Below are 27,842 nucleotides of genomic sequence, written 5' to 3'. Positions count from 1 at the left end.
TGAGCTCTTGACACACATTTCTCTCACAGCAGACCTGCCATGCCAAATTCACTTCTGTGAATCACAGGCTTTGCACAAACTGTCAGACCCACGTGGCGTCTTGAATCTGACTTGGAGCACTTAGAATCTGAGATGAGAGTGTTGTAAGCAGCTGTCACTGTTCTGTCCCTGTTCTGCACCTGTTCTATTCTGATTGTGCAGAAGAGTCTGTCCTCTACTGTGCTTGACTTTCCTCCAGAGAACAGTTAAAGAAACATATTAAAGAACATATTAAAGAAATATGAAATAATATAGCAACTGAAAATAATATAGGGATTGAGACATTATCAAGTAAGACATACTGTTCAGGAAGTTTTTATTAGAGGAGTCTGACATACTGTTCAGGAAGTTTTTATTAGAGGAGTCTTGTTTATTCTTTACTTCTGTACATCAAAGAGCAAGACTGTCTCTTGACAAAGCTTGGCCAATAAATGAGATTATACTAAAATAACCTGGGTATTACAAATATGCCTATTTACATATAACTGTCTTTTCCCAGTCTCAAGATTCTTGACATCTGTCATATACATAAATGACATAATTTAAAAGCTTTCTGAAAGTAAAAATGCACCTCTTACATGTCAGTGCGCATCTGAAGTGTGGACCAACTGTGAGAGACATAGTGATAAGAAAAGTGTTCTTCCAATCAACAGAATTGTACTTAATTGAAATTTAACTGAAGTTTTCTGTTTTACAGAAAAAGTTTTGAAGTAGGACCTCAGTGTCCAGGTTTTTCTCTGGTTGTTTTTGTTTTATTTCTTAAGCAGACGCATGGGAGGCCATTTGTGATAAACAAAGTACTTCTTGCAGGACAATCTATTTCCTGAAGAATGTGTCTGTTTGTTCTCTTTGTGCCTTTCCTGGGTGGTCTAGAATTGCTGATTTCTGTTATCTCTAGTGCAGTAGCTATAGTTTTCCATAAGACTAAAAACCCAGTCTGTGGTCTTGCCTGCCCTGGGAGATATCTTCAGTGCTGGAGCCAGGAATGTGGCATGACTCTGGAAGAGAGCAGAACTTCTTGTGTGGGACTTTTGGAACAACATGACCTGTGTACGTGCACTTCCCTTGAGCCTGAGAACTGGCAGAAAATAGGCACTTGCCCAGAGCCTCAACCACTTGCAAAGCAGCTTCACTTCTACACCTGAAAGAGGGAACAAAGACAGAATTAATGCAAATTTTCCATGAATGTGTATCGCAGGGGAAGGTATCTGAGTTTTTTGTGGTGTCATTGAATGCTTTAAAATTCTTTGAAGGCGACTTTAGTCAGCATGTCTTCTGTTTCCTATACTGTGTGTCAGAGGAAATGAATGGGACTGTTCTTACCCCTACTTTATTATTCAAGATCAGGGGTCTCTCAAGAGAGCAGAAGATCAGTGAGTAATAAGCCTTCTGAAAGCATTTTTTTTTCCTTTTTACATTATGTATCACCTGTGAAACTCGTTCCACAGAAATCACAAGGAGCAAAGTTTAACAGAATCCAGAGAATGTTAAATAAATGTACAGATGGTGGCACCATCCACAGTTACTACAGGGAGAGTAATTGTATTTCTGATCATCAGCTGCTCACTTAGCAGGCGAATACATAATTTCACAGCTTCTTGTACTCTGGCCTCACCAACTCCCATCTGAATAGTACATCTAGCACTCCTCTGTGTGCTGGAGTCTAAGCCTGACAAAAACATTCACAATACATATTTTGACTTGTTCAGGATCTTTCCACAGCCCAAGAAAGGAAGCCTTTAAGTAGTCACAGAACCATAAAGTTTGGAAAAGACCTCTTAGATCATCAAGTCCAACCATTAACCCAAAACTGCCAAGGTAATTTTTGTACTTTTCTCCATCTTTGTATGTTGGAATGGCTGTGAACATGTATTTTGCGGGTCAGTACTATCCATATTTATTTTCTAAATCTTACCAACTGTTTTCAGCCACCTCTATCTACTTATGTTTCCCACTGAGCCTCATCTCTTTCTTCTTGCTTTTTTTCCCTCTTGAGAGAATTCTGGTTGGTCCTTGTGTAGCTTCCCTAACAACTTCTATTTGCTGCTTCTATTTTAACTGACTTTGAAAGGACTGAAGGCAATAAAAATATTTTGCAAAAAAGTAATGAAAAAAGCCTCTGAATCCATTTTTCTGGTTTTTTGGGCATTGTTTGTTTGCTTTTTGATAGAATAATGAGGGGCTCTTTCCCCCCCACCCCCCCTTTTTTTTCCCCAAAAGCGATAGCATGAGAGCAATTTGCTCTTGTGTAGCTGGTGTAAAAGTGCTGTTAGTTCAGTTTGTCACTCAAAGCTGGTCAGGAAATTCTTTCCAGTGTGTCCAGATGCTTCCTGTGCACAAGGCTGCTGTCATACTTGGCACATGATTAAAAAAAATTCACACTGAAGCTGTTTTTTATTTTGCTTTTAACCAGGTCCTTTGGCACCATGGAGGGAGGACAGTTTTTTTTTTTTGCTGGTTGGACAATCACACTATGCTTGAGGTTGTTTGGAAGAACAAAAAGGAACCATGTAAAATTTCCATTTATTTATTTTAAAGCCTTACACTAATTCATATTCTACACATGTCAGGTTCTGCAGTATTAAAAGAAAATAGTTATGGCAGCTGATACTTGTAGCAGTGCTGCATTTCAGAAGAGATTTTGGCATCTTTGTATTCCAGGGGATATTTGAGCTGATCATGATGCATCCTCTGACCTCTGTGTGGATTGTATTATTCTTTTACATGCTTCTTCATGGGAAAAGTTGTGTAAGCTGTATGTTCCGGTTGTTCCTGTAAAACCTGTGGGCTGCTGGACCCATAAAGGAAACAATTATGCACTTTTTACCTTTGGACAAGTCTCACCTGTACTCCCTGGCACCACACTAATGAGATGCCCAGATAAAGTTGGTTCTCTCAAGAATAAAGGCAGTTTCCTGCATTTTTACCCTATGTCCTTACAACACAATGTTGGGAATCCCTTCCTCTATCTCTGCCCAGGTTGAAACTGTGTGTCATCAGATCCCATAACCCCAGAGGAGGATGTGGAAAGAGAAGAATACAAGAGGAAACAAACACCAGGAGGAAAATTCTTTACATACAACTCATTTTGACAGGAAATGTTTTGCTCCTTCTGGCAGAACTTTGTAACAATTTTCAAGATACTAATTTCACTTTATCCCATTTTTGCATTTATTTCTGAGAATAAACTGAGAATCCAGTTTCTTCTCTCCTAGAAGATAGATGAGTATTTTCATCTTTGAAAAGTTTGCTTCATCATCAGTTTAGAGTCACCAGCAGATCTTTAATGCACTTGAAAGATGCTATAAGATCTGCTGGATGGTACATTTAAAACTGGAGGAATCCTTAGTTTTGGAGGTGCCCACTGAACATGCTTCTGCAAACTGACTGTGCAAGAACTGGCCTGGCCTGTAAAGTCATTGCATTGTGTAACCCATAAGCAGCTCCAGGGATTTCAGAGGATCATCTTTGAGATGGATCAGAATCTGGCCACTGTACAGATTCTGTGGTGCAGCCTGCTAAATTAGGGAAGGGAGGGAAAATATCCATTTTCTGTTAGGAAACTGGAAAAACAGTGGAAGATAGTGAATTGGATTTTCTCTAAAGATATTTTTCAAGTAGTTTAGTTAGGTGTCTGAAACATAAAACATGTAAATGCAGAGGATTAGAAAAATCTTCCAACTTTGATCTTGCAAAGGGTTTGACAGGTTTTAATTGCTCCCAGGTTTCAGACAACGGACTTTGAAACAATCTAAGATGCAAAACCTAAAATTATGACATTATAGGAGATTTTTACCTTTGCAGCAACCACTGTCTAGATCTATAGCATAGTGTGGTTTCTGCAAGGAAAAATGCACAGCAAAATGGGTAAGGTGGAGGGGGGGACACATTCTATGTTGTACCTTGTGCCTGCATGATGAGCATTCCGGAGGCATCCTCAGGTCTTCTGTCATAGTTTCTAGCTGTCTGGGATTCATGCTGAGTTCTGTGGATTGGCTGTCCAGCATGGCTTTAAAATATTTTGCCCGGATTTTGGTAGATCTGTGTTTGTGGTTTGCACAGTCTTCCACAGGTGGATTTAGTCAGGAGAAGCTGAATAGAGAGTGGGTACATGGACATGGCTGGGAGATCTGGGGCTTGAACATGCTCCCTTCTCCTACCACTCCAGCAAGCTCTGTAATTAGCTTGTCTGTAATGAAAGGTGGAAAAAACCTCCAGCAGAGACTTTGCATGTCCTGATGAGAGATGAAGCAGCACATGTGAAGGGTGGTGGTCTCTCACAGTGGCTACCATCATCTCCTTTCCTGTCATTTGAATGAAGACACTGGTAGTGCTTGAAAGAAAAAAATAGCTGATATTTTAAAATAATTTTCCCTTCATTTCACTATTTTATTTATTCAATGGGTAATTGTGAGCTGTATTCTGTAAATGCCTCCACATGCTGAATGATCTAATTTTCCATGTGGGAGTACAGAATAAACTTTAGAACACAAAAGGTTGCATGGAAAGGTGGCATTAATTATACAAAATTACCATCAGAAGGCAGATTATTGTACAGAACATTCTTTTTAACATTATGAAACAGCTTTTAATTTAATACTAAGTTTGAACTGACAACACTCAAAAAATAATCACAAAGCTTTGGAGTTTAATTTCTTGTAAGAGAGTATCCTTAAAGGTAGTTGTTGAGGCATACTAAGTAAGTTTGGGGGAAAGGAAGTTTAAATATAAGTTCTGCTGAACAATAATAAAGGGATTGAAATCATTAATCTCTGGTCATAACAGAGCTTGGTGAGAAAAGGTGAAATGGAACAATACCGAAGTTCTTCTCTGAGTCCCAAATATGAGAGTAGCCTTGCAGAGAACAGCACTGCAGTTGGGCGTACTGGTGGATGAAAAGTTGGACATGACCTGGCAAGTGTGCACTCATAGCCCAGAAAGCCAAAAGTGTCCTGGGCTGCATAGAAAGCAATGTGGCCAGCAGGTCAAGGAAGGTGACTGTGCCCCTCTCCTCTGCCCTTGCGAGACCCCACCCGCAGTGCTGCATCCAGCCCTGGGGTCCTCAGCACAGGAAAGATTTGAGCCTGTTGGAGGGAGTCCAGAGGAGGGTCGTGAAGATGATCACAAGGACAGAGCACCTCTCCTGTGAGGAAAGGCTGAGAGGGATGGTGTTGTTCAGCCTGGAGAAGACTCCAGAGAGACCTTGTTGCCATCTTTCAGTACCTTAAGGGAGTTTTTAAGAAAGGTGGGGACGAGCTCTTTGGCAAGGCCTGTAAGGAAAAGATCTTTTATAATCAAGGTGCTGAAGCTCTGGAACAGATTGCTCAGAGAGGTGGTAGATGTCCCTTCTGTAGAACATTCAAGGTCAGATTAGAGAGAGGTCTGATCTAGTTGAAGGAGTCCATACTCAGCACAGGAGGGGTTGAACTAGATGATGTTTAAAGGTCAAGCCAAAACATTCTATGATCCTGCATAGTTAATTTCACAGGCACACAAATGTAAACAAAAGCTTGCAAAGAAAAGGATTGTCATTTATTTGATGCATTGTTTAAAAAGAAATAAGAAAATTAGGCAGCAAATAAGAGGAAAAATCAAAATATAACATGCCCACCAATTTGTCTGTGGCTAAAGCTGCAAAATATGAAATAGACAGTGATGAAGTAAGACTTGTGTTTTGCAATTATCCCTGGCTTTGGAGCAGTACAAGCCCTTACATGTTTCCTTTTTATCTCTAATTATGCCAACTTATTAAAAAAACTCAAAAAACCCACAAAAACCCCAAAAAACAACAGCAACAACAAAAAAAACCTAAATCAAACAAACCACCAACCTGTTCCAAGAGCTACACTTATGGGGTTATTAGAGGCCATCAGTGTAACCAGGTCCATGATGCTGGGTGGATGGTGGGTGCCCAGCTGGAGCCAGGCTTCACAGCTGGGAGCTGAAATGCAGAGATGGCAAAATCTGGAGCAGAGTCAGAATATAAACCCTAAACTTGGGAGTTTAGGTGCTGTGATGAATGTGGGAGACAGGAGATTTCTGATCAGGGTGGTTTGTGCTTGCTCTTGGACAATCCTGAGGGAGTTACTGTAGTCCAAGATTTGAAAGATCCCAACATACGAACCTTGTGGAGAAGTGTTTACCTCCAGCATCTCCCAACATCCCTGCTCAGCTTTCAACCACCCTTCCCACTCTTGTCTGTGATGTTTTTGAGTCAAAGTTGTTTGGTTTTTTTGTTGTGAGAGTGGTAAATTTCAGAAAATAGGTGAATGTTTTAAGAAGACAGTAGAAAATATTCTTGCTGTTAGGTATCATGCTGTGAAACCGCTTGCAGGGATGGTTTTATTTCAGCTGAATCTGGAGAATCTGAGGAATACCACAAATACATTTTTAATGGTCAGCTGCAATTTTAATAAGTAACAGATTGCAACCAATCAGGGCATAATTTAGAGTGAAAAATATCTCAATGATATGAAGTCATTCTAAAGCACAGGGCCAGATGAAAACACCCACGTTCAACACAGGCTTTGAACTCACTATGGTTGTGAAGCTGGTTAATAAAAAGCACAATCAAAACTGGAGGGATTCTAGTCAAGATTGGTTTTAACTTGATCCTCTGTGAAAACTGTATGTCAACATGCATCTTCTTCATGCAACAGTATTTTCAACACTCGGGTTGCTGGCTGAGACTTGGATAATTGAATATAGCATCCCTGTTGCTTGCCTGTGTCTTTTTAGCTGCTATGGGGCAAATATCACCTTTCTTTAAATAACCTCTGTGTAATAAAATGCCTGAGTACTAGTTATTGGGTTTTGGCTCTATTGAACATCAATGAGAACTGGGGACATATTTGCAATTTTAGTTTTTTGAAAACTGAGATTGTAATGAGAGAAAGGAAATAATGTGATAAATATGCTTCCTCTTTGTTTGCCTCCTTAGAACATCTTTCCTTGCTGGTTTCTAATAAAGCCTTCAAACTACCTGGAACCATGTAACCAGATCGGCCAGTCTGTGCTGGGTGTGTCTCTGCTGCAGACCTGCCTGTCTCCCAGAATGACTGCACTGTTGCAATGCACAGCAAGGGAATGGTGAGACAGGTGGCAAGTACTGCTTGCAGAGATTTTAGAGGCAGCATTCTCACTGACTTTAATAAGGCCTGGATTAGAGGGCAGGAGACATCTAATGCAACTTCTCTGTAATAAAGGGAAGCTCCCTGAGCCATTCATGGAGATGTCACCCAGGGGAAGGGCAGATGTCACCATGCCCCCTTTCTTATCCAGAACAGAACAGTTTTTAAAGTTTGGGCAGAGGGATACCTGTGATGAAATAACACCAATTCTGCCTGGTCTGCAGCAGTGGTCTTTGGAAGCAGGTGGGGGGACACTGAAAGCTGTTTTTATGAAGTTGTGATATGGTTTGGGTTGGTTTCTGAAAAAAAACTCTTACTTTATTAAGAGCTCAGTTTCCTTTAATACTTTGGCATATTACGAAGCTTAGCCAGATTAATTTGAGGTCCCAAAGATAACCAGTTCCTGAGTGTCTGAGAAAGTCCTTAATGGGTGAGAGGAGAGAGACAAGAATGTGTGCCACCAAGAAAAGAAATGTGGTGTGAGCTGAAGCTGCCTGCTCCCTTGGCCCAGCTGGGGCAGCTGCATTTGGAGCTGCTTACCCCATACACCCCAGCCATTCTCCTGGCTGCAGCCTGAGGGCCTGGAGTGGGGAGCTGGTGGTGCAAAGCCTGAGGCAGAACAGGGGGAGCAGAGCACCTGGACAGGATTTCCCTCTACATGATGGCAAAAAATACCACAATTGAATTATTTTTTGTTTGCTGGGTCACCAGGCAGAGTAGTGATCATTACTGATGCCATAAATATTTATAGAAAAAAAATTCCATTCCATATTCCACTTTCACTGAGGTATTTATCCTCACTGTTTCTCTGTTTGTTGTCAGGTTACCCACCTGATTCATTTTTCATCACTCTACACTTGTGGCCTAATGCAATGTTGCATATATTCAGGTATTCGTGAGAAGAATTACTATACTGTTTTTGCAGGAGTCCTTTTTTAATATATATTTTGCATGCTGGTGATAGAGTGTTTCTGTATTGCTTTGAGATGGTACATTATTATTGTTGAGTGTATTTTGTTCTTCTTTTGGATTTATTATCAAAGCCTTCACTGCTTTGGTTTTTCTAAGAAAATCTTTATAAATCCATTTTTAAAGCTGTGCCTTGTGTTTACACGTATTTTACACAGTCTTGATACGTTGAAGAAAAATCAGGGGTCAAGCAGAAGCTCACAGATCCAAATAATGAGTTCTAGTAAATGCTTTTAAATCCTTTGTGCACTGGGAGTAGGGCACAGAGACACCTCTCCTGATGCTTATTTTCACTTATTCCTTCAATATTTAATTAGCCTGGCTTACTCACTAATTCTCAGTGAGTTTTGAAAATATTTAATTTGAAACTAATTAGACCAGTTCCTTGGCTATTAATTACCCAAAACTGCAGATGGTAGAGATCAGTCCATGTGAAGACACTGGGTGCAGTTTTATGTCAAGGCTGAATCTCAGGTGTGGCTGAGCAGACTTAGGCAAATCTCTCCAGCTTTCTCTGTACCCCTTTTGTCCTTTGGAAGAGGGAACAGGGGAATGGCATAACAACCTCAGTGTTGTGCTGGGCATTTGTCCTGCAGGGAGAACCAGGTCAGCCCCAAGCAGTGGTGTTCAGTCATGTCTGAAACATGAGTCAGAGTGCAAGGCATGTTGCTGGTGCAGAGATGTGCATACCACCTGTGTGTCTTCTGGTAAATGCATGTTTGTGAGTGCATATGCACATTGTGACACATCACAGAGTCACAGAATGTCTCGAGTCAGAAGGGACCCACAAGTACCATAGGGTTCAGCTCCCTGCCCCTCTCAGGACTATTTGAAACTAAACCCTAAGAGCATCATCCAGACATATGCATTTTCCAGTCTTTAAATTAATGAACAATTTTTATTTTGCCATAATTTTAAAGGGTGAAATAGTTGTACTGCTTGTGGAGCATTGTATTTTTCTGAGGCTCTTTCCTGACTGAATTTACAGATATGGAAGTCTGTACAGGAGGTCTTGTTTTTCAGAGGTTCAATGTCCTGAAGTAGACATACTGCTAGTTGGAGATGCTAATTTGTTAATATTCTCAAGTAAGGTGTCTTTTAGTCTCTAATCTAGAGTTTATGCAGTATACATCATTGGCTGGGAAAGTGGCGGTTAATTTGTTTAAAACTGTAGAAACAACAGAGCCCTTTTCCTAGCACATGCCATGTCTAGGCATGTGTCTAGACAATAATATAAAAAATAAACTTAGAGCAGTTTTTAATTTTTTAACTCACCTTAGTTTCCTATGATTTGTTTTTCCCAAATACAAAATACTGAAAAAATACCATTTAATATGCTGCTGGAGAGAAGTAATGTATTTTACCTAGTTTAATTTGGTCTGTGATCTTGATTTATTTTTTTACCCATCTGTTATTCAGCTAGGAAGACATTTTTGAGAGGTCTTCTTGTTTGACTGTTGGGATAACTTTGCTGTGATGCTGGACTGCTTCTGTCAGTGAAAGACCTAAGTTCAGTAAGTAGCACTGAACCATATTCTGCTGTAAGAGTTTTGCAGTTATCCTTTGTATTTGAGCAGAATTTAATCCCATTCTTTATTTTAAATATTTGTTTTCTTCTTTCTCTTTGCTACAAGGCTGCTTTTCTTTCTGCATCTGTTTACCACTGGTGTTGCAGAGGTCATCACTGTAATTACCAGTGAAAGCTCAAAAAAGAAGAAATCAATCTTTTCTGTGTTTCAGGGAATTTTCATCTACAACTCTTAGGACAAAAACTAAATTAACTGCATATTTTACTAACATTGAGGACAGATTTAGAATGGAAGCTGGGCATGTCTTGGCCTGAAAGTTTTGGCAAATTAATGAGGCCAAAGAAGAAATTAAGAAAGCTCAAAGGATTGATCTGTAGGAACAATTTAAGAGCTCTCTAGTTGAGCTATGGAGTGATTAAAGTCATGTGATTACAATGTAAGTGTCTGGCATAACAAGGAAATGAGGACCTGTTTAGGACAGTGGAAGAAAATGAGAAATATAGACTGAAAAGCTGCCAGAAAATGAAATGCTGAGATTATTTTCACCAAAAGTTGGGAACCTCACTGGTGAAGCAATACCAGCTGTATTGATGGAGAAGATAAGCAGCTGGGACTCAGTCCTCTGGGACCTTCTGTAGAGGTTCTTGGCTCTCTTTCTCATATCCTCAAGTCTTTAATCATCATTAAGAACATCTTTATAGATAAGACAGATATAAATAAATCTCTTTTCAGTGAACAGTGCAAGAGTATGAATAATGGAAAAAAATCAAGTTGGTATTGCTAGTAGGCAGTTTGACTTCAGAATCAACATACATTTGTTCAGAAAAAGTGTTTATTAAACAATTTCAAGCACATTTATAAGTTTGTTGTCTATTAGCAAACAGGCAAAAATACCATTTCTGACTGCAAATTATTTGCTATACATATTTCAACCACATATATATTCATTTTTTTAAAGATTTTTATTCTGTGTCTGTGTAAAATAAACCTGGCTTATATCATCATTGAAAGATGTGAAAAATGTTAAGTCATTTATCATGCTAATGAGAAAATAATCTCAACTGTAAACAGAAAAAGATAAGTAAGGAAACCATCAGTCTTCAGCTTTCATGCTGCTCCCTCTAGACAGCTTGTTAAGTCACATTGAAGTTAGAGTGTATGCCATGGAAAGACTTCTAAAGCAAATTTTGGGGAACAAACCAGCAAAATTGGTGTGATTTTGTTCATGTCTTTTGTTATTCTGTCATGTAAGAGACCCAGATAGAGTATTAAACAGACAAATATGAAACTTCTCTATAGAGTTTGGGCTTGGGACAGGAGGTTTTCATACACATCTAGTTTGGTTTTATATTATTCAGACATATTATTGTTGGGATTGGTGACACTCATTAAAGAGTGTGTAGAATGGCCATTAGAATTAGAAAAAAGGGGGCTTTAAAGTGGAAGCATTCTTTTGTGCCACAAAGGTTCTTAAAGAGCTGGTGTAAATTTTACAAATTGATTTTAAAAGTATCCTTCTCATAGTTAAAAGTGGGGACCCACTGTGTTGTGCAGGGAGGTATCATAACCAGTGAAGTACACTGTGGTATAATTTAAAATAATCTGCCACCTTTTAGCACTGGTTATTTCATAACTCTTCTGTTGCTTCAGGCAATTGTAATTGGGGATGAGGAAACAAACAGCCAGAGACAAATTATGCTTAGTCTGGAATAGCAGCAGAGCTGTTGGCAGCACCACAGTGTGATGGCCGTGGCTGCTCCAGGAGTCAGAAACCCTTCTCCTGCTGATTTCTGCTTGCAGATGGGGCAGTGGTTCACACTTAGGGATAGTCTGTTATCTTCAAACCAGTCCTCACCGTGGGATAAGGAAAATGAGAGTCCCAGATGGTAAAAGTTCCAAACCTTTACCTGTTTGGGGCTGCAGTCTCTGTAGAGCTGTGAGCCCTCACCCAGTTGTTAGGTTTGTCCTGTACATGCCCATTTCCATGGAGGCCATTCTTATACCAGACAAGATTATGGCATGGCAATAAAAGCACCTTGGTCTGTTAAAGCTGAATTCCTCTGACTGGAGCTGGGTTGTTTCTCCAGTCTCTACCTGCCTCCAAAGAAGCTTTTTCTTACTGTTTGCTTTTTCCAGGAGGAATCTCCAGTTAAACACATACCTAGTTGGTTGTGAGGATTCACATTTCCTTCTGCTCCTTGCTTCATTGAATTAGGTATAAAAACAAAATACTTTTATTGTTAAACTTCCTTCTCCCTTGTTTTTTGCAATGGTGAGCATCACTCTCCCCAGATGTCTGCCTTCCTTTCCATGCACTTCCCTGAAATTGTTCCTCCATTGTCTTAGCTTCAGGGTTTCTTTTTTTTTTTTCTCCTTTGGCTTCTTTGAGACTGCGATAAAATCCCATAACTTGTGTATCAAGAGACTTACTCTTTATACTTGTGTTAGTTATCTTGCAGCATCTACTTTGTCATTGAGACCAAAAACATCACAATAGTAAATAGCAGGCTATTTCTAAATGACTTTGTCCTTCCACACCATCCTCCTCCATGACTTTAACTAGTTTTTTAAATCCTGCTGTCATCATTAAGGGGAAAAATTTCTTCTTTTCAGTAAGTAGTAACATATTTTAAAAGAAATTTCATAGTACAATACCATGGCTTTTTTGCCTCACTGGCCATTTATTTTGAAGATGTATAAAATTGCTTCTGTGCTTATGCAAGGAGATAAGAAAATGAAGGTAGATAAATGGGCAAGTGAGAGATAAGAAATACAACTGTTTAGCCTGTCTCTTCCTTAGCAGGGAAGACCTGATAGCAGGTAGTGCCTTGTATTTCTAAGTGAAATCTGATCATCCAGACATGGGGAGGCAGCAAGGCAGTGTGGGGAGGTGAGGGCTTTTTGCTTAGTAGTTGGCAGAGCACAGCACTGTGGCTGTTGTTGACAGCAGTTGAGAAACTTAGCTAGAGGTCAGATTAAAAAAAAAAAAAAATTGAGTCAACCGGGAAACATTTGCAATAATTAAATTCCAATATGATTAGTTTTTATATAACCTTGTTGCAGCACATTCTCCGTTGCTGGCAGGCTAAACAAAGAGGTCTTCTGATCCTGCTGTAAAATCTGTATGAACGTGGTTTTGATTCTTCCATCTTTTCTGTGTTTGTAATCAACAAAACAATCAGATCAATAATGCCCATTCATCTTGCTAAGATATTCCAGAAACATCCTGAATGTGGGATAAAGACGATAAATCTTCATTAGCATAAGAAACAGGACTGAGTGAAGCACAGTGCCCAAAGCTGCATTTACACTGATAAAGACTTTTCATTGAGGTAGAAATTAGGGAGCACTTTCACCCCAGGTTAGAATAGAAAACACAAACTGGAGGATGGGATTTGTCTGAAGACACATCTTAGCCCTGGAAAACTGGCATGGAAGGATACGCTGAGAGATGAAAACCAAACAAAAATCATATCAAGGTTTGTTGTTAGATTACTCAAGCATATTCATCTTCAAATAAGAGTAACCAGTTTCTTATATCTCTTTGTTCCAACACCAAGTAAACAAACAAGTAAAACTTGCTAATTCTTCTCTTTTGCTTAAAGTTTTCTGCAAGCCTAAAGTTTTCTGGAAGCTGACAGGCTGCACACACTTTTTCAGCTGCAGGGCAAGATTAAACAGAACTCCAACAGCGCTAACCACTCCAACACCAAGTCAGAAGCCAGCCAAATCTCACAGAGTAAATTGCAAGTGGAAGACATTTTCCAGTGGTAAAACATTAGTGTGGGTAACCTCCGTCTGCAGCAGCAAAGCTTCCAAACAGCAATTTCCCTAAAATGGTAAAAGGCTGGGGTTTCTTTTGTGGGATTTTTCTGTTTCTTTCCATGGCAATGCTTCTAACACGTAAGAAAAATCTGTGCAACAGGAATATGTATCTAGTCTTTCATGTAAACCTCCTTAAAATGCAGCGAATAGTGACATGATTTGAAAATGTAATTTCTAAGGTCTGTCTTTTAGCATGCTATTTAGATGAATTTATATTTGCTGCATTTTTCATGTCTTAGTTAATTGCTCTCATACTTTATCGGTGCTACTCCAAAATTTAGAAAACAAGATTAACCACATTTTGAGAGAGATTTCAAACAAGAAACAATTCTTTATGGATGCTTAGTGGTGTAAGAAAAACAGAAGCTCACTCATTACAGTTATACCACGTTTGCATAAATGAGTAAAATAAATAAGCTCTTTATTTTTCCTTTGCTTCTGCATTGGAGTTTTTTTAGATAGAAGATATGCAATAATTCATGTTTTACTTGTTTTATGTCACTTGACTTGAAGTGATGAGGCTGTAGCCTAGAAGATGCTGTGATCTTTTCCAGACAGAAAAGCTTATCTCACTTCCTCCTCCCTTTGTTGTTGTTGTTGTTGTTGTTTTTTGGTTGGTTGGTTGTTTGGTTTGGTATGGTTTTTTTTAATGGAAAGAGAATTCCAGCTTTACAAGTAAGGAATTGTTCATGTAAGTATTCATTGTTTCAACGATGTATAGCATTGTCTTAAAGCTTATTGCTAATTTTTAGTGTTCAATATTCGATGAACAATGTATTTGTCCTTTCCTCAACTATTTTAAACATAGGGTGAGAGTTTAGCATAAATTGATGTCTGTGGTGTGGGCTTTCTCATTCTTTATGGTTCTGTAGAATGATGTAGTTGGGAAAAAGGAGGCACAGTCACTGCTGCTTTGCTCACCATTAATTTGCTGTTGCCAGAATCACTCAGTTTGGGACTACCTGGTGCTGAGAGTTGCTATGCACTGGATTAATCATAATGACTTAGCAAATAGTTCTTAAGGAGGAAAAGGACTATAATAATGCAGCACCGAAAGGATGTGCAGTATGCTCAGGATCATGAAGCTTATAAATTGTAATATATTTATTACAATTTTGTCCGAGACACAGCAGAAGCTTCAGAATGGGTCACATTACAGATGCTTATATATCACTTTGTTTCTTCAGCATCTCACTCTGCACTTTGATCATGCTGATGAAAAAAATTTCTTTGCACCCTTGAACAGCTGTCCTGCCTCTTGGGCAGCTTATAAAGATAGTCTGAGCCAGTGTGGGCTTGCTGTCTCCACCAGACTAAGGGTATTCAGAGATGTTGAACGTGCTGTATTTTTGCATGACTGTGAGATACAAGATGTGTGCCGGAAATACATTTTAAGCCAGAACCACTCCAGGACAGACATCTGCACACCTGCTGCCTCTTCTGTGCAGCATGGAAAGCCCACAGTGTCTCAGCTGCAGGGGAACTCCAAGGGTCCAGCAGAAATGGGCTCTTTGTGTGTCATCAGGATGATCCCTGCAGCCTCAGCCTCCTCCCTTGTCATGTGCTGCCCATAAATGAGAAAACTAATTTAGCCCAGCACCTCTTTAGGGTGCCTCTGAAATACTGGAAAGCTTATCAGCAAAGTCTTTGGAGATGTTGTTTAAAAGTAACAAGGAGGTGATGGAAAATATTTCTCTATCTGAACAGAAATGTCCAGGAGATCACATGAAACAAAGGATTCGTCAGCAATCTTACTTACAGTGGCTGCACAGTGAGATGGCTAACTGTGATAAAAGGTGCCTATGCTAATAAAATGATCCTCAGTTCCCTTTCTTACAGGCCTGTGCTGCCCACTGTGGTCTCATGGCCACAGAAGCCTGCGGTGATAGATGGTTGCATGTGAAAATTAGGCAAATAGTTTGTGACTATTGAGTGTCCTTCTAAAATAGTCCCTCTTATGAGATTGAAAGTTATGTAACTAAAAAACATGACAAGGAGCCTTAATATATTAAAATAATTTTCTGATTATGTGTTTTGTTTCTGGAGATTCTTACACTACTTGCCAATAAATTGCATGGTATTTTATTTTTTATTTCAGATGTTTCAGTTATTCATTTAGAAACAGTACACATAACACTGTATAAACCAGGTGTCTGATGGATGGTTGCAAGTGCTCTAAAAATTCTTTGCAATTAGATGGATCTAATGGAAAGTCCTTCATACAAGACCAATTAAAAAAATTAGTATTAATATGTAGTTTTGACAGAAGCTTTTTCCTGCATGAAAAGGCTACTTTTCCCTCCCCCATCATCCCCACTTTTTGTTTACAGGTAGATGTGTGGTAAAGATAGGAAAAGTATGATGACTCTGGGAAGTCGTGTCCTTGGGAGTGGAAGATGGAGGGGACTCCAGCTGCCCTAGTTTGTTGTTGTTTGTTTTAATTTGAAAGGAAGGTGTGTTGTTAGCTAGAGTATTGAGCCATGAAGCTAATAATTCAGGTATTACCCAATACTTCTAAGATTATTTTTTAAATATCTCCTGGAATAATTTCTGAATTTACATTAGGAAGGTGGAGTTTTTTTCCCTCAATAAAATTGTTTTGCTTCTTTTATTTTAAAATATAAATATTTTAAGTTCAGTTTCAGGGAAACCCCATAACAATACAATACATGTGTTGATTTCATGTAATTTGCCTTTCAGAATTTCTTGAAGAAAGCAATGAAGTTTAATTCCTTTACAGATTTACTATGTGACCACATATTCAGTATGTTGAATATGAAATACACATTTATTGCTATGTAACTCTAGAGTGATATTTTGAGAACAAGAATTTGAAATAAAATTTTTTGTGTAGCTACTTATAAAAAACTAAATTACTGAGATGAGTAGTGAACCCTTCTTGGGTTCCTGAATGGTCTGTAAATATTCACAACTGGCAGAGGTCTGACTTTAGTCTTAAGTGTTTAAATAGCAAGTGCTGCCAATGCATCCTTACTGTAGACTTTAATTTGCTATGGCTAAATCTGTATTCTATTTCTGTTGTAAAAAATTACAGCTAAACTGTATAGTAAAAGGCTTCTTAACTACTGGGTGCATGAATTCTTAGGATCATTAATTATAATTCAGGTGGGATTGGGAAGCAGGGCAGGTGACAGGGATATTCTGGGGAGGAGGTTTTGTTATTTTTCTGAACTCATCTCAGTCTTCTACAGTTGTCTTTAGCCATGTCATTGTTCCCTTTTGCCCCCGATTAATCCCTAGGTCTCTTATGGACCCCAGTGTGTCACACTGGCAATTGTGTAATAGGCACTTTGATGTGATTTTAATTGCAAACTGTATTATAATTTTATCTAGTCTGCAGCAGGGTGCTGTTATTCCCCCTTGGAGCAACCTGCTTTTCATTGGTTTGCGAGCTGATTTGTTACTGATTTCAGAACCAAATCTGCAAGAAGAAAAAGATAATTCTGATCAATAATAATTTCTTGGAGGAGACAACATTGTGTGATGAAATGCTTATAGAAATAATATAACACTCTGAGTAGAAGGTTCTTTTGAAAAAAATAATCTTGAATGGGGAATTTTATTTGTGGTATGCTTGCACTATACTGAAAATACTTTAATTTTTGGCCAGTAGCACATACAAGGCACACCTCCAATATCAGCATAAATAAAATAGTAGAGTAGCATATTTCACACTGGAGATAGCAGTTCAGATCAGAATCCTGTTGTGTCAACTCTTCTACAAACAGAGAGGAATAATCTGTTTCATGATACGGTCTGGCTGACAAATCTTAAGGACAAGAATGCACACACAATCATAGGCAAAAATGAGAAATGAGCCAGGTATTTGCAGCTCTAGAATACGGTTTAAAACATTCATCCACATTTCTTAAACCAAATAAAAGTTGTCAATGAAATTTTTTCTCCAATAAAATTATCAAGAATAGAGAAAGCATGGAAATGTATCAGTTTTACTGAAATATTGACTTTATTGGAGAAAATGAAGGGAAAGGCATTGTTCTGACATTGCAAAAATGCTTTCATTTTTACCCCAGAAGTGGTTTTTATTGTGATCTTTCCTTTGTGTGTCTTTGCAAAAAACTAAGGTCACCTGACAGAAGCATACAATTTAATGTTTTAAAAATACTCAGATTGTTTCATTTTTGACTTTTGCTCCCCCCGTTTGAGATCAAACCCATTGCCTTTCCTGGAAAACTGCAAATTTGAGTTTTGTCTCAAAGAGCTCACCATAATTCATTTTAATGATCTAGAAATACTCTTTATTGCTTTGCTTTTGCTAACAGAAAGCAGTTTCAAAACCAGTCATGTTTCTCAACAATCACAAACACAGAAGATGGTCTCCTCTGGTTTCTGCTGTACTTGGGAGCTGAAACCTCTGGAGATGCTCCAGCAGCACGATGGGCTGTCCCACAGAGTGAGTGGTTGGGGGCTGCCAGAGAAGAGGAGCTGCGGAACTGGTGGCCCCAGCCCTGCCCACGCTGAAGTCTGTGTCAGCGTGCTGATGCAGATGTTGCCAGCTGAACAGAATTTATAAACGAGGAAATTACCTAAAGACAGAGGGTGTGCTTCTGGCTGCAGCATTACTTGATGGATGTCTCTTTAATAATCTGTTGGCTGTGGCTGTGCTGGGACTATGCTGACCTGCAATGTGGCAGGCATTCTAGGATGGCATGTTATCTTTCACTCAGTATCTGGCCCAATATCTCAAGGACTTAAGAAGTCAGCCACTGGAAATTGATTTACTCCTATAAGTCTGTGCCGACGAGGAATTCCTGTGGAAACCTCCTGCAGTACACTTCTGTTCCAAGTTTGCTGTTACTGAACTAAAACCCCTGTGCTTGCCAGACTAGCTCCAGAGCATGTCCAAAGTTTATTTCATTATTCACTGCATGCATGCTGAAATTATTTTTGGGGTTTTTTAAAGTTATTGAAAATTAACATTTTTAAATTTCTTCCCTGATGCCCAAAATGTCAGTTCTCAATTTATAATTCCATTTGTAGATTGCAATTTTTGGAAAGTATGATCTAGTAAAATTTATGTCTTTGGGTGTGACATATTGTCTAAAGTTTTCATGTCAGACTAATGTGAATTTCCAACAAGCTATTTATTAGCTTGGACTGGAATAAAAAGATCTTCTAGGGAAGAAAATTAAACACAGCTTTCAGCTGATATATATTTAGCCTTTGTATTAAACCTTAGCATAGAAATTTTAATAAGTAGCAAATGTAATAAATCTGTGATCCTTAAATCACTTAGTATTGCTTCTCAGTTTAATTATTTATTTATTTAGAACTCAGAAGAAACAGAATGATGTTTTTAATATTGACTGTATATCCTGCTACCTTAAAGACATGAAAGTAATTGGATGCCTCAAAGAAATGAAAGCAGTAAGTCTGCTTTTTCTCATAGAGTGCTACAAAACCGAGTACAGTGACTCCTTTTCATCCAGCTTTTTAAAACTCTTTACAAATGTACAAACTTGTATTCAGTCCTGTTACTCATCTCTTCTCTCTGTTGTGCTTAAACCAGGGTATGTTCTTTGGGGTATCTCTGTTAGTTACCCGTTGATAAGTCAATTCCCTTTTTCTTTCCCTGTGGACCTATGTATGGTTCAATGTCTGTGCATTACTCTATATTCCTTATAACATCTATTTGTGCATTCATACTTAAGATCCTACTGGAAGAAAATTTGCCATGATGCAGAGTAACATAAACTTTTTGTAGGAATTTGTGGTGGTTCATGTGAGAGGAGGAGTCCTGAATAGAAGCACCAGCATCACATAAAGGTGATGTACCTGCTTCATCCTTGTACAGTTGTGGGACTACTTATTACCTGTTCAATGTGAACAAATATGTTAAAGATAGCAGAGCAGCTGTTCAGACATTTTCTTGGGAGGAAGAGCTCATTTTACATGGGGCTCCCAGATGCTGATGACAGATTTTAGTGCCTCTGAGGGCTGACTTATGGTTGTGTCAGGAGGACTTCAGTGGACACACATTGTTGAAGGATTTGATGCAAGTGGCTTGATCATCAGAAGGGTGGCCACCTTTAAGCTGGAGAGAACCAGCAATCACTGCTGGATACTTGAGCATCCACAAGCAAAGCTTACAGCAGGCTGGTAGCCTGCTGGTAGCAATGCGTGTGCTCGATGTATGTAAGGAAGCTGGCAGCTGTTGCTGGTTGACTGATCTCAAGCATCAGGCAGGTTGTAAAGGTGATATCCTTGAAATTCATTCTATGATTTGTTTATGAGCTTGCCCAAAGAGAATCCTGATGAGAAGTAACATGGCTTTTCCACTGAAGCTCAGGAAGGGTGATATTCAGCCTTTATACTTCTTGACTTCATTTTTCTGTGTGTTTGGTGTTTATTTCATTTTCTTTATGCTGTGGCATTTAGTTTGACTGACATTTTCAAATGTACAAATGTACAATAACTGAGATCTGTGCTCTTTGACCTTCAAGAAAAGGCTGTAAGCTGTTTTGATTAAATTCCAATTCTTTGGAACAGATGTTGGATCAGAGCTGAGTGGGGGGGGAAATAAGCTCCATCTAAAACTCCTGGCAGAAGACAACTGAGGAGTCTGTGACCAGGGCTTGCTTAAAGTTTTTCTCTGGCTTGGAGCTAATGCAATAGCTGGTGCCTGCGGCTGTGTGCACTTTGAACATTCTTTTTCCTCTTCTCTTTTTTGGCTACTGCATCTTTTACATTGTTAATGTTTCTTATGTTGCCATGTGTACATTTTATTCTATTGTACTGGGCAGCTTAGCTTTTCCTTCCCCATAACATTGTTTGTACACGATTTTGGGGGTTTGTGTGATATCGTTTTTAAGAACTGTGATAACCTTCTGAATTTGAAGTTTTATGCAAATATGATTTCTAACTCAATGTCACTGGGTGATTCTGCATAACCACTTAGAAAAGGAGGAAAACTGTACAAATTTTTGAGGGATGTTTTAGAAATCAGAGGGTAGCAAGTGCAGGTGTTGGCAACTTGATGATTTAGAATATACTGCTCTGGCTTTTTAAAGTGTCCTATACAGCTTTGACCCCTTTTTAAAGGTGTCCATGCTGTCCCTAGCTGGGGCCAGGTCTGTGTGGTGCATTTATCTGCTCAGTGGCAGGAACTGCCAAGTTCCTATGTGGTATTTTGTGCTGGTGTTATAGGAGAGTTTTTATCCTTAACCTGTGTGAGAAGTTTCTCCTTTATTTTATAGTGTAGATCTGTCTTAATCTAAAACAGTCCTATACAGACAAAATCACCTTATTTGTCTCAGTAAATTTAGTTTCTGTTGTGGCAACTGTGATGACATCTGTAGCAAGAAGGAACAGAATACAGAATACAGTACAGAATAATACAGAATACAGAAGGAGTTTTGCAGGAACACATTTTGCATTGTTAATTGCTCTTGGGATTGTACTTGTGCTGCTAACCATGAGTGCTTGAAAAGTAATAAGGAACCAATCCATATTTTTCCTTTTCCAAGGGCTACTATATCATGAGCAATACTAAAAGTTTGGTTAGCAGAGTAAGTCCTTACCTGTCTTGAAATTATTGGATTAAATGGTATCTGTGAGAGAGCAAGTACTGAAAGGTGACTGCAATCTTTCTAGGATCAACCAAATAAAATCATGAAGCACTAAAATTTTTCCTGGTTTGGGACAAAATTTCATTCAAACTGGGGGAGTTTGGTCTCTCTTACTAAGGTAATCTGTTAAAAAGAACTTTGCATCTGTTACAATGGTTTGTTTATTTGTGTCTGGAGTTTTTTTCTTTGTAGGTTTTTTAATTTGTTATTTGTTTTGATTTTTTTGTGAATTGTTCTGAGGGGAAAAATAGCCCAAAAAAACTTATGTCTTAATCTTAACAAGACTAAAGTGGACTCATAGTTTTCCTGTTACTCTTAATGAGAGGTTTTTTCCTCTATACTCAGCCAGAAGCAAATAACCAAGAAGGCAGGAGATGTTTTCTGAAATTCATCAGTCTCAACTTTTCATAATGGGTTTATGGGAAATTGCACAAGACAGAGAGTACACCCTTGGTAATTCTTTAAATTCCTTCAATATAAAGCAGAGGAAAGGAATTAGGATATGGATTTCTGTACTGTCCTACCTGATGCAGTTATGTAGACTCAAGATTCTTTGTACTTCTCTGGAGCTGAAATTATTGAACCATATGGCAGGTAAATAAGGTTTGAACAATTAAATTTTGCTTCTGTTGATTTAAAATTGTAGGCAATTAGCTTTGTCATCCTAGCGTCAAATATAGTAGTCTCTCAGACCTATCTTCAAACTGGGATTGGATTCATGTTTTAATTGTCTGTGACAAATATGAAAGCACATATTTGATTTTTTTTCTTGCACTGAGGTAAATGCCCAAAGTAGAAATAATACTAAGTGATTTTCTTTGGTGTAGATACACGTCATTGAAACTTTGGAAAGTACGTAAACAAACAAGATAAATTATATAAATATAAGCATTTAAAATGGAGTTCTGGATACGTTCTGCATTGTGTTATCACCATTCCTTTATCCAGGCTCACTTACATTCTTAAAACACTCTGAGGACCACCTGTTTCACCTTGCTTCAATTCACTTACAGACCCTTTTCACCACAGATATTGTCATTCTCACTAACAGCTACTAGATGGGGTTCAGAAGCAAATTCCAAATAGAGACACTTGTAAACTCTCACGAATTTTTGACTAGAGACTTCAAGCCTGTCTCATCATGGAACAGAGTAATTTTTGAACAGGGATCTTGAACAAGTGGCAAGAAATGCTCTGGTGTTCACAAAAGTAAAATGATTATATGAAAGACTTCAGCTTCTCATCTGCCTTTATGACTCCTTTTTCATAGACTTTGCCTTTGCTTTTCCAACTGGTCTTCTCAGCAGTGCTTCTGTTTTGACATGTTGCAACTGGAGATCATGTCTTGCTCTTTTATTTGTAGTTTTGGGCATCATCTGTACCGTCTGCCCTAAATTCATATGTAAAACTCCTGATACCCTAAATTGTTAGATTTGGTAGAAAGTACACTTGCATCTTTTAAAAAACAATGTTTTTTAAGATTCACTGTGTTCTTTTGGATTCCTGCTCCACTGCCTGGATCTACAAATGTGACATGTAAAAATTTGCTGGTCTGTATAAAATAAGGTTTTGTGGGTTGGGAGTGTTCAAATAATGTGAGGGTGGTGATTAGTAGAAAAGCAGAGAGCCAATTTAAAGGAACAGGTTAATGTACTGACCATGGTGTGGTGGGTTCATCTTGGCCAACCACTAACTCACTCCCCCTCTTCAACAGGACAGGGCAGAAAATAGAATGCCAAGGCCTGGCTGTCGAGGAAAGTCAGGGAGACTGGCCACCAGTTACCATCACAGTAAAAGCAGACTTGGCTGGGGGAAAATTACTTTAATTTCCTGCCAGTTAAAGTAGATTTGTGTAGTGAGAAGCAAAGGCAAATTAAAACAAGATGTTCCAACATCCTCTCCCCCTTCTTCCTAGGTTCATCTTCATTCTTCATTCCTGACTCATCTACCTCAGTCCCCAGCCCAAGTGGCACAGCAGGATGGGGATGGGAGGTTGTAGTCAGTCCATAGGACATCCTCTCTGCTCTTCCTTCCTCCTCACACTTTTTCCTTCCTGCAGCTTGGGTCCTGCCCATGGGCTGCAGTGCAGAATCTTTATTTATTTGTATGTTTCTGTGCTCTCTGCTTTGGGCCTTATATTTCAATTGCTTTGTAAAAGAACTTGAAATCCGACAATGGATAAGATATTGTTTTAGGCCATTTAACAGCTTGAAGTTGTGCTATTATCATCAAAACTGTAACAATTTGAATATAGCTGAGTTGCCTCTTTCTACCTGTTTTCAGCTATAAAAGCAAAAGCGCATTAGACTTTCTGCCTAGTTTAATCTACTTTGTGCTTTGCTCTTTTAATTTTCTTGCAAATTAAAAATGGTAATGTAGCCAAACTATTCTCTAAAGGTCCCTCATCTCATTTTGAAGTAAAATGAAATATTTACCTACCCCAGAAATGTTTTACATGTGAATATTTAAATATAGTTTGTTATTCTTGATGTGGAGTTTTTTTGGTGTGGGTTTTTTGCTGTTTATTTTTTGAGATTTTGTGTGTGTGTCTGTTTGTTTGTATGTTTTGTAAAGCAATCAAGTCTGGAATTGATTTCGTTTCTTTCACTGTGGATTTTTCACCAAAAATTTCACCTAAATTTTCACTCCTGTGTTGGGCATGGTGTTTACTCTTCTGAATTAAAATTTAAATGACCTATTGGCATTAAATCATAGTACAGATACTTCCAGGAAGTGGTGTTTGTTGATGAGATTGATGAATACAAACCTACTACCACCAGCATATTGCCTTTTTTGCATATAAGAGTTATTCTAAAAAGTCCTTCCCTCTTCCAAAAAGAGTTATTCCCAAGTTCTGTTCCAAATAAAAGTGGAACATTAATGTCATAAAACTTTTACCATCATCACTGAAGCAGATGAAAATAAGACTGGTTGGTGGTTTTGTCTCGGATTAAGAGATGAGTCCCATGACATGCTGGGAAATGTGCTCAGACCAGACCCAAAATTGCTGCCTGGAGTGCTGGCAGTGGGTCTGCCAGCACCAGGCTGCCACTAGGAACTGAGGAAAAAAAGAAATTTCTTTGGTGCTTGTAGCCAGCACTGCCTACTGATGCTGTGTGTGACACCACTGGCAGCCTGGCTCAGTGTGGAGGGACAATTCTCCAAAGAGATGGGACACAACTGTGTTTAGCCACAGCCTAAGTTACCTGAATTACCAGGGATAAAATGGCACAGACAGCACTTACAAATCAATCTCCACCTTGATCAAGTATTCGGGGCTCAAAAAGACATTCCCTATCATTGTCCATCAAATCACTGACATTTCTCCATAAAACTTCAGCTTCTTGGCTCCTGGAACAGAACTGATGAAAGTTTAGGTGTGGTCTGATTAATGGTTTTACCATTTGCTTCTGCCCTTCCTGCCTGCATCTGTGGTTCTCTCTTGCATTATCTATCCCCAGATTATAAAACGTTGGTATTTTATCATCTCTTCGCCTGGCAGGACTTCCCTCTCCACCTCCAGCTCCCAAAGTTTCATTCTGCTCCTTTACTCCCTTTGGTCAGAAATTTTTTCATTGTTACCCCTTTAAAAGTTGTACTGCTTAGTAACTTATCTCAAATGAGTGCAAGAAGAGTCTGTTATGTGGTAATATACAACGGAAAAAGTGGTATGGACAAAGAATGTCTCTAAGCTGTATACTTGGATGAAGTAGCCCTTCTTTGAGTCAGTTTTGCGCATAACATTCCTCCTGGGAAGTTATTTTGGCTAAATCAAGAAACTAATATTTTGGTCTGTGAAATTTAAGTGAAAGATGGGAATATAACTGCCTGGTAGACAAACCTAAAGATAAAATCAGTAATAACAATAGTTGGGCAATAAAATAATTGACTGATTTAAAATTAAAAAAAAAATCTAATGAAAAGAATTTGTGAGGTGCCAGAACTGAGGTTGTCTATTATAACTCTGCTATAGCTCCATACCAAATTAGCAAAACCTCTCATGCCAGATATCATTAAATAGTCTTGCCTTTATGTGTACATAGATTCAGAGCATTTATTTATTGATGGGGGCTGTGTAAAGGCAAGAAAATTAGATTATCTGTTATGTTAAACACATTTCCATATTGCTGATATGTTTCCTTATACTGCTTAATCTCCCAGTAGGGGCTTTAATTTTATGTGTATTTTTAAGAAACATTCTTTTCAAGCAAAAGTTTGAAAAAGTAACAGTTTTTTTTTAATTCTGTCAGTCTAGACTATTCAGTATGACCTAAGGAGAAATGGTTTTTGGAAACTGAACTTTATGCTTAGCCTTTCCTATTGTGTTTTTCCTTTCAGCAAAGAAAGGATGCACAAAGATAGTTTTTGTGGGTTTAGGAAACAGATGATAGCATGCAAAGCCCAATGTTTATATGCACTGTGGTGTTTTGACCTTTATTTAATGGTGTTTTTTGAAAACTTCAGAGCAGGTCAGTGAAGAGTGTACTCAGTGTTTGCGGCCAGCAAGTGAAAACAGACGAGGGTCATCTGCCCCTTATTGTGTGTGTGAGGCGTGAGGGTTTGTATCTATTTATTTGAAATTTTCTTAGCTGGTCTTCAAAGGATCTAAAAGAAAAAAAAAAAGAGGCAGCATTATCTAATCAAAGCTGCTCAGTCAACAAATGACGTCAGGTAGTAACCTTAACCTTCACTTTCTCACCATATTTCCTTTGGACTATAAGCTATTTTATACAGCTAAAAATTACCTCATCCATCATAGCAATGTAGCCTTTTTCTGTGCTTCACTGTGTAGTGGGTTTATCAGCACTGGGCATGGGAATGAGGTGAAGAATAATTTCTTCTTTAATTGAATTTGCAGATTGGAATGCTGGGGGGAGAGGGGCAGCAATGGGCTGTGCTGACACCAGGCCAGCACCCCAGGTTGTCAGCTCCCTGGGAACAGAGTGCTTTAATCACTGCACAGACCGAGTGCAGGGTATGAAATAAATGCAGTCAGTACTGCAGTTGTGTCTAACATGAATTTTGAGCTACAGCAGTAATCTAGAATAGAAACACGACCTGCGTGTGGTCATGCTCCGTGCTGACTTGACTGCTGTGTCTGAGAAAGATGATTGCATTGTGTGATGAGAGCGGCTGTCAGGAGTTATCATGGGGAAATAAAAGCACTTATTACCTTGTGGTGTGATTTGTTCATATGACCTTGCTGTTGGAAAGAATAATTTTACCTTCTGGTATCATTTACAACAGCATATCACTTCTTCCTTCTGTTTCCAGTAAAAGTAATGAGGCTACTTAGGATATTCAGAAGTGACCTGATGTGCACATCGATAATTAGAGCAGGTGTCATTCTCAGTTCAATTCTCAGTATTGTAGAGAATAATGTGGTATTGCTTTTGTGAAAGGGAGCTGGTAATTATCAAATACTTAAAAATTAGCAGTTAAATTGCAGTTTGCAAGTCCTTGCAGTAGCAACATCTTTTTTGTTGTTGTTGTTCTTCCTGTTGCTTATGCCAGTCTAGAGTATGAAAATCACAGATTTGTTTTTTCCTCAGAATATGGCGGCATGGGTTTGGACTTCTCCTATAATATTGCAGTGGCAGAAGAGCTGGGAAATATCCGTTGTGGAGGTATTCCCATGGCTATTGGAGTGCAAGCTGGCATGGCTACCCCTGCTCTTACAAGGTAATTTTCAGAAAGTTTGGTTTAGCCTAAAACCCAATTGTCATGAGTAGAAAAAAACAATACTGTGTAGATTTACTGTCTAGTTGCTACTCAGTAATGCCCGAGGAAAGAACCTGTTTTCTATTTCTCTCAGTTTGCTTTAGAGGAGAAAATACTTTCTCATTTTTTTTAAAATGCTAGAGTTATATTAATTATATGTTAAAACATAAACCTTGTTGAGTAGTAGATAATATGTTTACAAACACAAAACCTTGGTAGCACAACCAATTAAAAAAATGTAATTCCAGAATCCAATTTTTCATGTCTGTCTTTTTTATGATATCCCAGTGCAGTAATACTCAAGATGCATTTAGTTGTAATGATTAGGATCAGTCTAATTCTGCTTTATAATTTACTTGCTCTTTTTCCAGCTTTGCAAGGTGTCAGTCCTAAAGTTGTAGCACAAATATCATGCTTCCTAAACATGCCCATTCTAGGCAATTAATAATTTTTCTTTTTCTCATCCACTATGTCGGTGTTCCCGTTTGAATCACTTACTATCATTCAGGCTCCTACATTTTCTTAATCCGATTTGTGGTTTTTTTCTCCCTCTATAAAAGTGACAGTTACCAACTTCTTAATGTAGGAGTTTTGCAGATACTTTGTGTCATAACAGCAGTTCTTAAAACTAGAGAGGGGCAACTGGGTGATCCAGCAGTTTGCCCCTGGAATATGGATACACCTAAAATTCTGGAAGATGAGGGTGGGAATTAAATTCTAATAATTATGTTGAAATTGGGAATTTCTCTGAACTAAACAGATATAGAAGAAGTGAAGTTTTACTCAGAAGAACATTTTAGGGATTTTTTTATAATTTTCAGGGTGTTGTTGACTTTTTTTTTCCCATTCTGAATGGAAGCGCCTGTAAATCTACTGTAAAGTCTGGAATATAAGCTTCATTCCCTTGACATCTGCTTATCCTGCTGTATGTGTGACTTCAGAGGCCTCATCTACAACAAATTTTTCTTAAAGTTTTCTTCTTCTTTGTGTAATGCACCAAAAGCTTGCTAAATGCATGG

The 27,842-nt window shown here is 38.5% G+C and overlaps 1 protein-coding gene across 1 annotated transcript in view; it reads left to right on the top strand.

Moving 5' to 3' along the window:
• Positions 1-27,842, top strand: part of LOC137486008 (probable acyl-CoA dehydrogenase 6) — a 74,903-nt gene that overhangs the window by 17,127 nt on the left and 29,934 nt on the right. Inside the window, exon 3 of the mRNA XM_068210860.1 lies at positions 26,655-26,784. Coding sequence (XP_068066961.1) covers positions 26,655-26,784 — 130 coding nt within the window. The remainder of the gene's footprint in view (positions 1-26,654; positions 26,785-27,842) is intronic.

Source organism: Anomalospiza imberbis, chromosome 1 (assembly GCF_031753505.1).
Source record: "Anomalospiza imberbis isolate Cuckoo-Finch-1a 21T00152 chromosome 1, ASM3175350v1, whole genome shotgun sequence".
NCBI classification, from domain to species: Eukaryota; Metazoa; Chordata; class Aves; order Passeriformes; family Viduidae; genus Anomalospiza; species Anomalospiza imberbis.
The sequence above is the reverse complement of the archived record's forward strand: the minus strand, read 5'-3'. Positions and strand labels throughout refer to the sequence as shown.